Here is a 15,350-nt window from a genome sequence, read left to right as displayed (position 1 = left end):
GATGACACTTTTGAATTTGAAATTGAAATTGACATTGATTAGTGACATAACTAGCACGGCTTTACGCCGGGGATGACACTTTTGAATTTGAAATTTGAAATGGAAGACGCTCATTTGTAGAAACTTGCGGCTTGACACAATGGTAAGCTTTGACTGATGCGATTATGTGTGAATTGATGTTATGCATATGTCGTGTACGCGTAAACGTATGATCATGTGAAAATTTTGGTGAATGCATGATTGTATGAATGTATGGATATGTGAATGTACATGACACGTGAATCGATGAACCGAGACAAGACAGGTAAGATGGGAGTCGGACCGACATTGTATTCCAAACACTCGGCAACCTTCCTTGGAGATGATATTATTGTGAGCAAATCGAGCCGTTGATGGCGTAAGAACCTGGCACTTAGGTAGCCACCGATGCCTCCTGGGGGGTGAGCCCATTGTCGATGAAAGAAGTCTGAAGAAGTCGCTATTTGTAAATCGGCACAGAGTGTCCTTCCATTGGTATGCTTCAGCAGTCATACCTTTTGTTTTTTAAACGAAAATCCCTAATTTTTGCCTGGACCGCCCTTTCGGGTTTTCAGTCCACCGGGAATATTTTTGTTTTGCCCCTAATTTTTGCCTGGACCGCCCTTTCGGGTTTTCAGTCCACCGGGACGCCCTCTGTTGCCTAAGTCGCCTTTTCAGGTTTTCAACTTAGCGAGCTTTTTTTGTATTATTTTTGTATTTGTTTATTCAGAGACTTTCCTTAGTGTCGAGCCACACTTTTAGCGGGATCTAACCTCTCTTGAGTTGATATATGCCTTTCTTACTCCCGAGTGCCAAGTTGTATCTATTTGTTTATGCTTTTTATTATATAAACCCTTTTTAGAAATCTATTTCAAAGTATTATCATCAGTAAAAGAGAAAAAAAAAAAAAAAAAAAAAAAAAAAAAAAAAAAAAAAAAAAAAAACGAGAAACAAAACAAGTAGGAGTCAAAAGAGAGGTAAAGGCTCAAAGTTTATTAATCGAGTGACGCTATGCCAATGGCATGACTTCATGGAGTTATTTACAAAGTTTGAAAAGAAATGGTAATTTAAAATGGAAAGGTACGTTGAACTTCATAACCCTATCGTTCTCTAGCAACTTTGAAATCCGTTATCTTGTGGCTCGAATGTTTTTGATATCAGGTATGCCCCAAGTGTATCTGTGTTCGACTGGATGCAGTTACTTTGTCTCTATTTTCCCTTTTTTTTTTTTTTTTTTTTTTTTTTTTTTTTTAAAAATCCTTAATTTTTGCATAGACTGCCCTTTCGGGTTTTCACTCTATCAGGATAATGATCTCTGTTTATTGTCTCTAATTTTTGCCTGGACCGCCCTTTTCGGGTTTTCAGTCCACCGAGACGCTCATTTTTGCCTAAGTCGCCCTTTTCGGGTTTTCGACTTACCGAGCTGTTCTTTTAAAATTTTTAGACAAAGTATTTCTTGACTGCATCTGTGTTCACAGGTCGTGGAAGTTCTTCACCGTCCATGGTTTGTAGAGTCATGGCACCACCTGAGAAGGCTCTTTTAACAACATACGGACCTTCATAATTAGGAGCCCACTTGCCTCGGGAGTCTGGTTGGAAAGAGAAAATCTTTTTGAGCACGAGATCACCTTCTTTAAACTCACGGGGACGAACTTTCTTGTCAAAGGCCTGCTTCATCCTTTTTTGATATAATTGTCCGTGACATAGGGCTGTCATGCGCTTTTCTTCAATTAGATTCAACTGGTCGTATCTATTCTGAACCCATTCAGCTTCCGATAAGTCAGCCTCCATTAAGACTCTCAATGATGGAACTTCGACTTCTACAGGGAGTACTGCCTCCATGCCATATACCAGGGAAAAAGGAGTTGCCCCTGTTGATGTGCGTACAGAAGTACGATATCCATGTAATGCAAAGGGAAGCATTTCATGCCAATCTTTATAAGTCACCACCATCTTCTGGACAATCCTCTTTATATTCTTGTTCGCAGCTTCGACAGCACCATTCATTTGAGGTCTGTAAGGTGAAGAGTTATGGTGCTCGATCTTGAAATCATCACACAATTCTTTCATCATCTTGTTGTTTAGATTTGTTCCGTTGTCGGTGATGATCCGGTTGGGGATGCCATAGCGACAAATGATATGATTCTTGATAAATTTGACCACTACTTGTTTGGTCACGTTGGCATACGATGCGGCCTCAACCCACTTAGTGAAGTAGTCAATAGCCACTAGGATAAAACGGTGTCCATTTGAAGCTTTGGGCTCAATCCTTCCGATCATGTCAATGCCCCACATAGAGAAAGGCCACGGAGAGGAAAGCAAATTGAGTGTAGTTGGCGGCATATGAATCTTGTCGGCGTATATCTGGCACTTGTGACACTTTCTGGTATGCTTGTAGCAATCTGATTCCATTGTCATCCAGTAGTAGCCTGCTCGCAATATCTTTTTAGCCATTGTGTGCCCATTAGGATGAATTCCGAAGGATCCTTCGTGTATTTCATGTATCAATAAATCAGCTTCATATTTGTCTACACATCTGAGCAAGACCGTGTCAAAGTTTCTTTTGTACAAGATATCCCCATTCAGGAAGAAATTACTAGATAATCTTCTGAGAGTCTTCTTATCTTTGTTGGATGCTCCAGGAGGATACTCTCGAGTTTGGAGAAACACCTTAATATCATGAAACCAAGGTTTATCGTCGAAAACTGCTTCAGCGGCAAACACATAAGCGGGTCTATCAAGGAATTTGACACTGATTAGTGGCACGTCATTGTGATGATTCACCTTGATCATTGAAGACAAAGTAGCCAAGGCATCCGCCATCTGATTCTCATCCCGAGGAATATGATGTAATTCCACTTTGTTGAAGAAGGTCAATAAGCGTCTTGCATAGTCTCGATAAGGTATTAGTCCTGCGTGAAGAGTTTCCCATTTTCCTTTGATCTGGTTGATTACAAGAGCTGAATCTCCATATATTTCGATGTTCTTGATTCTTAGATCAATGGCTTCTTCAATACCCATGATGCAGGCCTCATATTCAGCGATGTTGTTTGTGCAGTCAAACCGGAGTCTTGCTGTGAAAGGGATGTGAGTACCCTTAGGAGTAAGGAGTACTGCTCCTATGCCGTTGCCGTATACATTGACAGCCCCATCAAATATCAAACCCCACACTGAATCTGGATCAGGACCTTCTCCGAATAGTGGCTCGTCGCAATCTTTCATTTTTAAATACATAATCTCTTCATCAGGAAAGTCAAACTTGATAGGTCGATAGTCTTCAAGTGGTTGGTGAGCTAAGTGATCAGCAAGAATACTGCCTTTAATTGCCTTCTGGGAACGGTACTCGATATCATATTCAGATAGTAGCATCTGCCACCGTGCAATCCTTCCTGTCAAAGCGGGCTTCTCAAATATGTACTTGATTGGATCCATTTTAGATACCAGCCACGTAGTGTGATTAATCATATAATGACGGAGGCGTTTGGCAGCCCAGGCTAGAGCACAACACGTCTTCTCGAGCATGGAGTAGCGAGATTCACATTCAGTAAACTTCTTGCTTAAATAATAAATGGCGTGCTCTTTTCTTCCGGTTTCATCTTGTTGTCCGAGCACACAACCCATGGAATTTTCTAACACTGTTAGGTACATGATCAAAGGTCTCCCTTCAACTGGAGGGATGAGAATCGGTGGTTCTAGCAAGTACTTCTTTATGCTGTCAAAAGCCTTCTGGCATTCTTCGGTCCATACAATACCTTGTTCTTTGCGGAGTAGTTTGAATATCGGCCCACAAGTTGCAGTCATATGAGAAATGAACCGGGAGATGTAATTTAGTCGTCCAAGAAAACCCCTTACTTCTTTTTCTGTTCTCGGAGCAGGCATCTCTCTGATGGCTTTGACTTTGTCAGGGTCTACTTCGATGCCTTTCTGGCTGACGATGAAACCTAGAAGCTTTCCGGATCTGACACCAAAAGTGCATTTGTTGGGATTTAAACGAAGTTTGTACTTCCTCAGGCGCTGGAACATCTTCTGTAGATACTTGACATGGTCTTCTTCAGTAATCGACTTGACTATCATATCATCCACATAGACCTCAATCTCTTTATGTATCATATCGTGGAAAAGAGTAGTCATACCCCTCTGATAAGTAGCTCCTGCATTGATTAAACCGAACGGCATTACTTTGTAGCAAAAAGTGCCCCAAGGTGTAATAAATGATGTTTTCTCTCTATCTTCGGGTGCCATCTTGATTTGATTATAACCGGAGAATCCATCCATGAATGAGAAGACTTTAGACTTGGCAGTACTGTCAACCAACACGTCAATATGAGGTAAAGGAAAGTCGTCTTTTGGGCTAGCTTTGTTTAAATCACGGTAGTCAACACACATTCTGACCTTACCATCTTTCTTTGGAACAGGCACTATGTTAGCTAACCATTGGGGGTAATTTGATGTGACGAGGAAACCTGCGTCGATCTGCTTCTGTACCTCTTCTTTGATTTTGAGAGCCATGTCAGGACGTGTTCTTCTCAATTTTTGTTTGACTGGCGGACACTCAGGTTTCAACGGTAGGTGATGCACCACAATATCAGTGTCTAGACCCGGCATATCTTGGTAGGACCAGGCAAACACATCAACATATTCTTTGAGGAGCTCTATCACTTGCTTTTTAACACTTGTTTCGAGCGATGCCCCAACCTTGATTTCTTTCTTGTCTTCTTTGGTGCCCAAATTAATCACTTCTAATTCGTCCCCATAAGGCTGAATGGTCTTCCTCTCTTGTTCGAGTAGTCGAGAGATCTCGTCAGGGATCTCTTCATTCTCTTCTTCCTCCGTTTCATACACAGGGAACCCAAAGTTGGGAGAGATCATAGGGGTATGTTGTTCAACGGGTTCGTCGATTTCTAATCTGCACATGTGATGGATGATTTTTTAGAAAAAAGATACATGCAGATTTTTTTTGAAAATTCATGTTGGGTTTTTTGTATTACCACTTTTCAGAAAAGCATAAAAGAAAATGAGACAAAACATCGGGAAAAAAAACGACATTTTTATTTTATTGATGATAATTTCTTGAAATAAAAAAAAAGCCCTAGATAAGTTCACTTTCGCTTGGGGCGGGGCGAAAGGATTTTTTTGAAAAGAAAAGCATAAACTAGACAAATGCATTTCTTGGACAAGTGAGTAACAAAAGGAACATCTACGGCAACCCAATTGTGGCTGGATACTCCTGGCGTTATAAAACCTCGTGGCACACTTTCAGGACCATCTTCAATGATTGCATGGATAAAGCCCGAACTGTGGAAAGCGCCCTTCTTCGCTGTGGACAAACCAGTAGATGGGAAGAAACCCAAACCTTCTCGGTGCTTGTTTTCTGGAAGCTCTATCAGCTTTCCCCAGCTTGTGGACCCCCCTGCTTGTATGACCTTCTGAGCATCTTTTAGGGACGAGATAGAGGCTTCATTCTTCTGGGTATTCTTATCTTCTATAGTAAACCCTTGAAAAGGTGTCCCTTCGACATCGTCTGCCCCAATGAAAGAGAAAGATGACAAATGTCTCACCAATAAAGCCTCTTCACCGTTTACAGTTACTAGCTTCCCATTCTTTACAAACTTCAGCTTTTGATGCAGCGTGGATGTGACAGCTCCTGCTTCGTGAATCCAGGGTCGACCCAGTAAGCAACTATATGAAGCTTGAATGTCCATGACTTGAAAATTAACTTGAAAAACTTGTGGCCCAACTGTGATAGGTAGAACCACCTCACCAAGGACATCCTTCCTCGAGCCATCAAAAGCTTTCACCATTACCCCACTTCGTCTTAAAGGTGCGCCTTGGTAAGCGAGTTGGGTATAAGTTGTTTTGGACAACACGTTCAAAGATGATCCAGTATCCACCAGTACATTTGACAAAGCATCGGTTTTACAGTTCACAGATATATGCAGCGCCCGATTGTGGTTCCTTCCTTCTGCTGGGAGCTCTTCATCACTGAAACTCAAGTTGTTGCATGCAGTGATGTTCCCTACTATTCCGCCAAACTGACCCACCGTTACATCATAATCCACAAAAGCTTGTTCTAAAACCTTCATTAATGCATCTTTATGGGCCTCAGAATTTAGTAATAAAGACATTATGGATATTTTGGATGGAGTCTGCATCAGTTGGTCAACAACCTTGTATTCGCTCTTCTTTATTAACTTGAGAATCTCATCAAACTCTGCACTTGTACCAGCCCCATTGGGTTGATCCACTTCTTTGGCGATACCAGCATCTTTAGTCCGAACCTCCTTGTTTACTGTAGCATCAATCCTCCTTGGGAACACTATGGGGACAACGCGCCCATTTCTCAAAACTCTGCTGTCTTCAACAATATTATCCACACTGGACAGAGGCGGTATTGGAACCTCGCGACCCTCTTCAATCATGGTGGCATTGTATTTGTATGGAACGGCTTTTTCAGAAACATATGGCAGTGGACCTGGTAAGCAGATTACCAGAGGGGTGATAGTTGACTTTCGACTGTCGTAAAATACCTCCAAAGGTCCTTCGGGAGTTATTGCACACACATCATCGCACTTCCTTTCGACCACAAGCTCTCCTCGGTCTAGAAGCCCTTGAATATCATTTCTTACTTTCTGACATCCTCCGGAGTTCATAAGGCATATTTCACAGAGATCATGATCATGCTCGAAAAGGTCGACTTTGCATAACTTGGCATGTAACGGAACCAAGGGTGTTCTGATATGTTGAACATCCTGAATGGGACGAGTCTTTTGACAATCTTCGATCATGTTGACTGTTGCGGCACCATGATTCGGCAATGGGTTTGTTTGAACATTTGGCGCCGAATCTGTGAAAGTTATTTTTCCATCATTGATCAACCTCTGCACTGTGCTTTTAAAGGCATAACAAGTTTCAATGTTATGGCCACGGCCCCCTTCATGGAAGTCACAAGTTTGGTCAAGTCTATACCAAGATGGTAGTTTTTCTGGGATAGGAGGAGCTGTTCTGGTTTGGACAAGGTTTTTCTGGAGTAAGCCGGGAAGTAATTCTGCATAGGTGACCGGTATTGGGTTAATCGGCATTCTTGGTGGTCGAGGTTGTTGTGGGCGTTGTTGATAAGGTTGTTGTTGGAAATTTTGTTGAGGGTATTGTTGATATGGGAATTGTTGGTATGGTTGTCGTTGGTATGGTTGTTGTTGGAAATTTTGTTGTTGTTGGAATTTTGTGTGACATTTTGTGGTTGGACATTTTGTGGTTGGACATTTTGTGGTGAAGGATTTTGTGGGAATTGAGGATATTGTGGTATTTGAGGATGGTTATTTGTTTGTTGAAAAGGGTGAGAGGTGGGTGTGATGGCAGCAATGTGTTGATAGGCTGGATAAGTTTGTTGAGGCCCTCCATGAGTCACCATACCGACTTCTTGTTCTTTCTTCCTCGGGAAATGGTTCCCGGTCTTCTTGGTCCCACTGGCCGGAGTTGTATTCTTTACTAAGCGTCCTTCTCGGACTCCTTCTTCTAACTGTACTCCCATACCAACCATCTCCGCGAAGCTCTTTGGTGTACTCCCGACCATCTTTTTGTAATAAAAATGATTCAAAGTTTTTAGGAAGAGCTTGGTCATCTCTTTCTCCTCAATTCGTGGGCTGACTTGGGCAGCGGTGTCTCTCCACCGTTGGGCATACTCTTTGAACGTCTCTTTATCTCCCTGAGTCATGGCTTGGAGATCACTTCGGTCCGGAGTCATGTCTACATTGTAACTGTACTGTTCCACAAAAGCTTCGCAAAGGTCACGGAAAGTTTGAACTCTTGTTTTGTCTAGGTTTGTGTACCACTTTGAAGCAGGGCCGGTCAAGCTTTCTTGGAAATAGTAAATAAGAATCTGATCATCTTGGGCGTATGCTGGCATCCTTCTCACATACATTTTTAGATGTTCCTCAGGACAAGAACTCCCTTTGTATTTCTCGAAATCTGGAATCTTGAATTTGTGAGGTACCTGCACACTTGGTACCAAACAGAGATCGTACGCAGTCTTCCCGAATTTCCCTTTTTCATGGAGAGCTTTCATGTCTCGGCGTAGTTCATCATACTTCTCTCGTAGGTCACTTACCTCCCCGTAAGCCTCTGCATTCCCTGAATGAAAGATAGGCTCTTCAGCTTGCGGAATTGTATGCATCACGGGTGCTGAGTAGGTTATGGTGGCGGGAGTGGCCCTCATGGCAGGTAGGGGTACTTGAGCCGTGTACTGGTGAGTGGGCATCTGAGCTTCACAAGTGATAGGACGAAATATCTCCCCAGCAGTGAAAGGTGGAAACCAAGGCGTGGAACGTTGCGGAGCGGACTGCGTTGGAGTGTCAGCACATAGTGTCCAAGAAGAAGATGCCTCGGCCTGAGTTCTGACAGGAGGAGGAGGTGGAGGTGCTTGTGATCGGGCCTGCGCCTGAGCTTGAGTTTGAGCTTGTGCCAATGCTTGCGCTTGTTCTTGAATCTGTGCTTGAGCTTGAGTCTGAGCTTCCGCCATTGTTTTTATTAATTCAGCCATCTCGTCCATCCTAGTCTGCATGGCTGTCATTTCTTCACGAAGTACCCGATTTTCCTGCTCAAGATAATCCATCTTCTTTTTTACGTTTGCCCGAGTGTAGTGAGTACGGGTTGACTTGTAGATGATACGTGGGGCCACCGTATGAAACGAGTTGACCCTTTTTCTGGAAAAGGAAGTTTGTGTGAGACTTTGATTTGAGACTATGAAATGCAGGATGATGCATGATTGTTTATGCAAAAATGGACGTATATTTTTTTTATCGAAGGACTTATGAAAGTATTTTTGTAAATATCATAGTTGAGAGTTCCATTTGAATAATTTACATATTACGAGATAATTCCCTTTCTAAACAACGAAACCAAGGGATAGACTTTGCAAATAAATAAGATAAATATCTAACTTAAAAAAACAAAAATAAAAGAAAGACTGGGAACTCTCAAGCTCTTTGAAGTAGACTATTCATCAGAATCTGAATGTGCATCTTTGAAGAACTCCCAACGCTCCCCTGCGCTGATAAATTGTGATAGCCTTGTGCTCTGAGCTCGGATCTGAACATTCTTTTTTACTATTTGCCGTCTCAGCTTGTGAACCTCATGCTCTTGTTGTTCTATCTCACCACTCATAGTTTCCATTTTGAGCATAGCTTCATCATACTTCCTCTTCCAAGTAGCACCCACACATTCCGATTGGGCCAACCTCTCTTGACATTCCTCCACAGTTGCGGGGGCCAAGGGTAAAGCCGGCGCTGGGGTTGTTGAAGATAGGTACCTCGGCAAATGATATGGTAAGACCAGATCGGAAGCTCTATTGATGACCCATTGAGTGTAAGACCCCTGTAAAGAGTCTGATCTCCTCGCCAATTGGCTTCTATTGAGTGTGCGAATGGCATGCCATGCTTGGACAAATCTCCCTCTTTTGTTTGAGGGATCTTCATGGTTGAAGTAGAATTCACCCTGTAAGTAGATGTTATCTGGCTTAGCTTCCATCGGGCATCCGAACTGACGTTTGGCAAGGATAGGATTGTAGCTGATTCCTCCTTGCGTACCGAGAAGGGGTACATTTGAGTATTCTCCACAACTGACAATGATGTTCGTGAAGTTACAAGTGGCACGGTACCAGGTTATGTCGGATGGGGTAAGGGACATGATTCTTTTGGGCCAGGAGAGATTTTCTGGGTTGGCTTGAAAGGAGTGGGTCTGAGGTAAGTGAGAGGTAAACCATTTGTATAGTAAGGGTGCGCAACCAAGGATAGCTCCACGACCTACCTGGGTTCGATCGTGAATGGAATGATATATATCAGCTAACAATGTGGGGACTGGGTTCTTTGTGAGGAAAATTTGGATGGCATGGATGTCAACATAGTTATCAATATTCGGGAACAATACTAGGCCATAGATGAGTAAAGCTAGGATAGAGTAAAAGGCCTCAACATTGTTTGTTTTGGAAAAATTGAAGGCTTGTTGGTAAAGAAATTTAGTAGGTAAGCTTGGGAGATTCCCTTTTAGGGTGAGTTTTTCTTTTATGAGGGAGGTTTTGAGATGGAGGGCATTTGCAATAGTGGCGGCTTTGGGAAAAGGTTCTAAACCAGTAAAAGGTACCTTATCAAGTACGGGTAGGCCAATTAAGTGAGAGTATTCTTCGAGGGTAGGCATAAGCTGGTAGTCAGGAAAAGTGAAACAGTGGTAAGCAGGGTCATAGAACTGGACCAAGGTCTCCAAGCACCCCTTCTCGATATTTGTCCAGAGGACACCAAGCAACTTCCCATGACGATCACAAAAGTTCTCCAAGTTAGTTACTTCAAATGCAAGCTTCTTTAAGTTCTCTAGATCCAATTTCCTGAATGTAAACTTCCTAGTATTTCTTCTTTCCATGCCTATGATATTTACAAAAACAAGTATAAGCCCTTCGATATTTTTTGATGAAAAAAGATAAAATTATGAATGAATGCATGTATGCATGATTATGCATAGGTTAAGCTTATCATGTTGGAGTTTAAAGGTAGTAACCCCCATTTGGTAAGGACTATGGTTTCATTTGTACCTGTATCACGGGTTCTATTAAGTTCCCAAAGTCATCAACTACTTCCGAACGTTATCAGGTTACAAGACTACTCTCGATCCAATAATATCCGTAAGAAAGTTTCATTTGAGTGTAGTATCGCGTATCAACTAATTCAAGACTACTCTTGATTAGCCACCGCACTACGTCCTAAAAGGCTAAGATGGGTTAAGGGTAACTAAAGGTCCTCAACTTCGACGGTCACTTGAAAATATAATGCCAACACGACTATTCATGCCAACATAGATTACTTTCAAGATTCCTCCATTGAGTGGGGTTGTACCACATGAACCTAAACACGAGACTTGACTCTCGGAAAGGCACTTTGGTTATACCACCGTCCTATCTTATGTTTCTCTCAAGCCCGGGTGTAGGGCTTTATCTCACCACTCATATTTAAAAAGAAAGGAAGAAAGAGAGAAGATAAAAGATATATACAATTTATTTCCATCTTTATTTTTTTGTTTTTTTTTTGTTTTAAGCAAGTTATAGCACAAAGAATTAAATAAAGCCAAGTTAGGCTCAACCCTCTTAGGGGGGGTCCCCAGTGAAGTCGCCATTTCTGTCGCGTCATTTTTCGGAGATCAAGGCTATTTGATTAGCTTTTGACTCACTAATTATTTCACGACTGAACATTTAATTTTATTAAGGAAAGGGGAAAAAAGTTCAAACTACCCCTATTTGAAAAGATTTAGGGTTCGGGGGTTAGTTACATAAAAGGAAGGTGTTAGCACCCTTTATGTCCGTAGTACTCTACGGGAACCTCTTGGTTTTATTTAATCCAATGTGCTATAACTTGCTTGTTTTTGAAAAGAAGGAATTAATGTGATGATTAAAAGAAAAAGAAAGTGAGACCTAATTTATCTACATTTTTTATTGTTTGAAAGGACATGGTCCTCTGCCTACGTACCCGTGAGGGATCAAAACCTCGTAGTTCGGGGTAGAAAATGACGCTTGATTGGTTTTGTGTTTTTTTATTAGTTTTTGAAAAAGGTTTTAAAGATAAAAGCCAAGTGGCAAATAAGAATTTGTTTGTGTTTTTTAATTTAAATGAAAATAAACTCAAGGTAGAATTAAATTGATTGATGTTTGATTAAGAAAAGAAAATAAAGATGCGGTCACTTGATTTGGATCAAGGTTTATTATAAAAAATATTTTTTGTGATTTTTTTTTTGGTTATTTGCATGTTTTGTGATTTTTTTGAAAATATTTAAACTAACGGAGCATAAAGAATAAAAGCGTGGCTACCCTAAGTTAGAAATATAAAATCTATGACTATTACATAAAAACCTATTTACATTCTAAGGTCTGCAATAAAATTAAAATGCTAAGAAAAATAAACAAAAAACGCAGCAGAACGAAAAAAAGAGGCCACAAACAACAGAAGCAGCAAGAAGAGCCAAACACACAGTCGCACAAGCAACAACACAGTCGCACAAGCCAACAACTCACGCCACGCACTAGTCCAAACCGTACCAGTCCGCGCACAACACACACGCACCAGTCCACGCCACAACACACGCACGTGCACAGAAACGGGAATACGGCCGCGGGCAACACAACACAGCACATACACGCACACACAGAGGCGCACAAACCGTCACAACAGCGACAATCACATCACGAAACCGGATCAACAAAAAAACAAAAAGGTATAAATTTCTTTCTTTTTAGATCTAGACGTTTGAGTAAAGGTTTTGGGATTTTTGGGTTTAGTATCACGTAAGGGGGGAAAAGAGGAAGAGAAAGAGCGAAAAAATAAAAAAGGGGGAGTTTTTTTAGCTCCGGCGCGGCGGCGCAGCCGCGATGGCTCGCCGGCCACCGCGCCGGAATCCCGCCGGAACCCCCACCCCACTCCGCCGGAGAAGAAGAGAGTTAGAGAGAGAACAGAGAAGAAGAGAGAGAACCGGTGAGGAAGAGAGAGAAAGGAAAAAGAAAAATGAAAGAAAAAGGGCCCAACAGCCCTTATATACCCCCCAAACGGGTCAACCCACGACCCATGACCCATGACCCGCAACCCGGTTCATTTTCCTTGAGCCCAATCCTTTTTTTTTCTGCTTTCTGCACACCCCTGTTTACCACTGCACCCCACCATGTGTTTGGACCTTTTTTTATTCTTTTTCGTATTTATTTATTTTTCTTAGCATTTTAATTTTATTGCAGACCTTAGAATGTAAATAGGTTTTTATGTAATAGTCATAGATTTTATATTTCTAACTTAGGGTAGCCACGCTTTTATTCTTTATGCTCCGTTAGTTTAAATATTTTCAAAAAAATCACAAAACATGCAAATAACCAAAAAAAAAATCACAAAAAATATTTTTTATAATAAACCTTGATCCAAATCAAGTGACCGCATCTTTATTTTCTTTTCTTAATCAAACATCAATCAATTTAATTCTACCTTGAGTTTATTTTCATTTAAATTAAAAAACACAAACAAATTCTTATTTGCCACTTGGCTTTTATCTTTAAAACCTTTTTCAAAAACTAATAAAAAAACACAAAACCAATCAAGCGTCATTTTCTACCCCGAACTACGAGGTTTTGATCCCTCACGGGTACGTAGGCAGAGGACCATGTCCTTTCAAACAATAAAAAATGTAGATAAATTAGGTCTCACTTTCTTTTTCTTTTAATCATCACATTAATTCCTTCTTTTCAAAAACAAGCAAGTTATAGCACATTGGATTAAATAAAACCAAGAGGTTCCCGTAGAGTACTACGGACATAAAGGGTGCTAACACCTTCCTTTTATGTAACTAACCCCCGAACCCTAAATCTTTTCAAATAGGGGTAGTTTGAACTTTTTTCCCCTTTCCTTAATAAAATTAAATGTTCAGTCGTGAAATAATTAGTGAGTCAAAAGCTAATCAAATAGCCTTGATCTCCGAAAAATGACGCGACACAGATCAATAACAAAGATGTTGATTCAGATATTGGTTGCACATCTATGGTGATTTGTGGATGAAAGGGGGTAAGGGTTCAGAATGATCATAAAAGATGGGTTTTTAAAAATTTACATGAAGAGGGCAATTTTGGTATTATTGTAAAATTTTAAATAAATTTGGGTGTAACTTGTTTTTTTGAGGTGTGACTAGCACCAGTCTTAAAATAATTTGTGTTTGGAGGTGGTTGTACATTGGTAACTTGTTGTTGGAGGTAAATTCTATTTAAATTATTCATTTAAGTGCAGGGCAATCTTGGAATATCCTCTTAAATAAAGAAATTACTTTCCCACCAGATCTGTAATGATTACAACATCGTTGCTATTCCTTTGAACGCCATTTTTTTCTATAATGACTTCATTTTTTTCTTTAGAGAAATATAACGACTTCATATAATGAGGAAGTATATTCACGTTTTTACTATAGATTGAATATTATGATTTTTTTTTAAATAATTGAATATTATTAATCGAATGGTCAATAGACAACAAGAGTTAAATAAGTTTTTAGTCCCGATAAATATATTGAATATTGTTTTTAGATCTCAAAAAAAAAATTACATGTTTTAGTCCCTATAAATTAAAATTTGTTTAATTTTACTTAAAGATTTTAATTTTTTAACACTTTTTTACATAAATGTTAAGAGCATTAAAAGGAACTCTTTTATAAAAAAATTATATTTTTTTCACATGCAATGAATTAAATTAGAATATTTCTAAACTCACTACCAAAAAAAGAATATTTATAAACAACAAAGTTTTAAGATTAATCTTTGGAAGATTATCATAGAACAAGTGTTAGTCTTTTGAAATATTTGTATAGATAAGAAGTTTGTCATTGAAAGATTCACATAGAACGTGTCTTAGACTTTTGAAATATTCTTATAGATGAGAAGTTAGTCTTAAGAAGATTATCATAAAACGTATGTTAGTCTTTTAAAAGATTCTCACATATAAGAAGTTAGTCTTTGAAAGATTCTCATAGAACGGATGTTAGTCTTTTGATAGATTCTTATAGATAAGAAGTTAGTGTTTGGAAGATTATCATAGAATGGATGTTAGTCTTTTGAAATATTCTTATAGACAATAAATTAGTGTTTGGAAGACTCTCATAGAACGGATGTTAGTATTTTCAAAGATTCTTATAGATAAGTAATTAGGGTTTCGAAAAATTCTCGTATAACAGATTTTAGTCTTTTGAAAGATTCTTATAAATAAGAAGTTAGTCTTTGAAAGTTTTTCATAGAATGTTTGTTAATCTTTTGAAATACTCTTATAGATAAGAAGTTAGTCTTAAGAAGATTCTCATAAAACGTATGTTAGTCTTTTGAAAGATTCTCATAGATAAGAAGTTAGTCTTTGAAAGATTCTCATAGAATGTTTGTTAATCTTTTGAAAGATTCTTATAGATAAGAAACTAGTGTTTGGGAGATTCTCATAGAACGGATGTTAACCTTTTGAAAGATTCTTATAAATAAGAAGTTAGTATTTGAAAGATTATCATATAACATGTGTTACTCTTTTGAAATATTCTTATAATAAGAAGTTAGTCTTGAGAAGATTCTTATAGAATGTATGTTAGTCTTTTGAAATATTCTTATAGATAAGAAATTAGTGTTTTGATGATTCTCATAGAAGATGTTAGTCATTTGAAATATTCTTCTAGATAAGAAATTAGTGTTTGGACGGCCATAAATGTTTAGAATATTATAAAGATCTCACAAAAAAAAATTAGAATTTTTAAACAAAACATGAATTAAATATAAATTTTTAACGGTCATAAATGTAATA

At 39.3% G+C, this 15,350-nt stretch overlaps 1 protein-coding gene across 1 annotated transcript; it reads right to left on the bottom strand.

Moving 5' to 3' along the window:
- Positions 1-1,409: 1,409 nt before the first annotated feature.
- LOC120579409 (uncharacterized) lies at positions 1,410-8,626 on the bottom strand. Its single transcript, XM_039831492.1, has 3 exons — positions 6,985-8,626; positions 5,194-6,901; positions 1,410-4,924 (listed from the first exon to the last, which is right to left on the bottom strand). The coding sequence occupies exons 1-3, from the start codon at positions 8,624-8,626 to the stop codon at positions 1,459-1,461; spliced, it is 6,816 nt and encodes a 2,271-aa protein (XP_039687426.1). The 3' UTR covers positions 1,410-1,458.
- Positions 8,627-15,350: the final 6,724 nt, after the last annotated feature.

The sequence above is a fragment of the Medicago truncatula genome, chromosome 1 (genome assembly GCF_003473485.1).
Source record: "Medicago truncatula cultivar Jemalong A17 chromosome 1, MtrunA17r5.0-ANR, whole genome shotgun sequence".
NCBI lineage: Eukaryota > Viridiplantae > Streptophyta > Magnoliopsida > Fabales > Fabaceae > Medicago > Medicago truncatula.
This window is presented reverse-complemented; position numbering and strand designations above follow the sequence as displayed.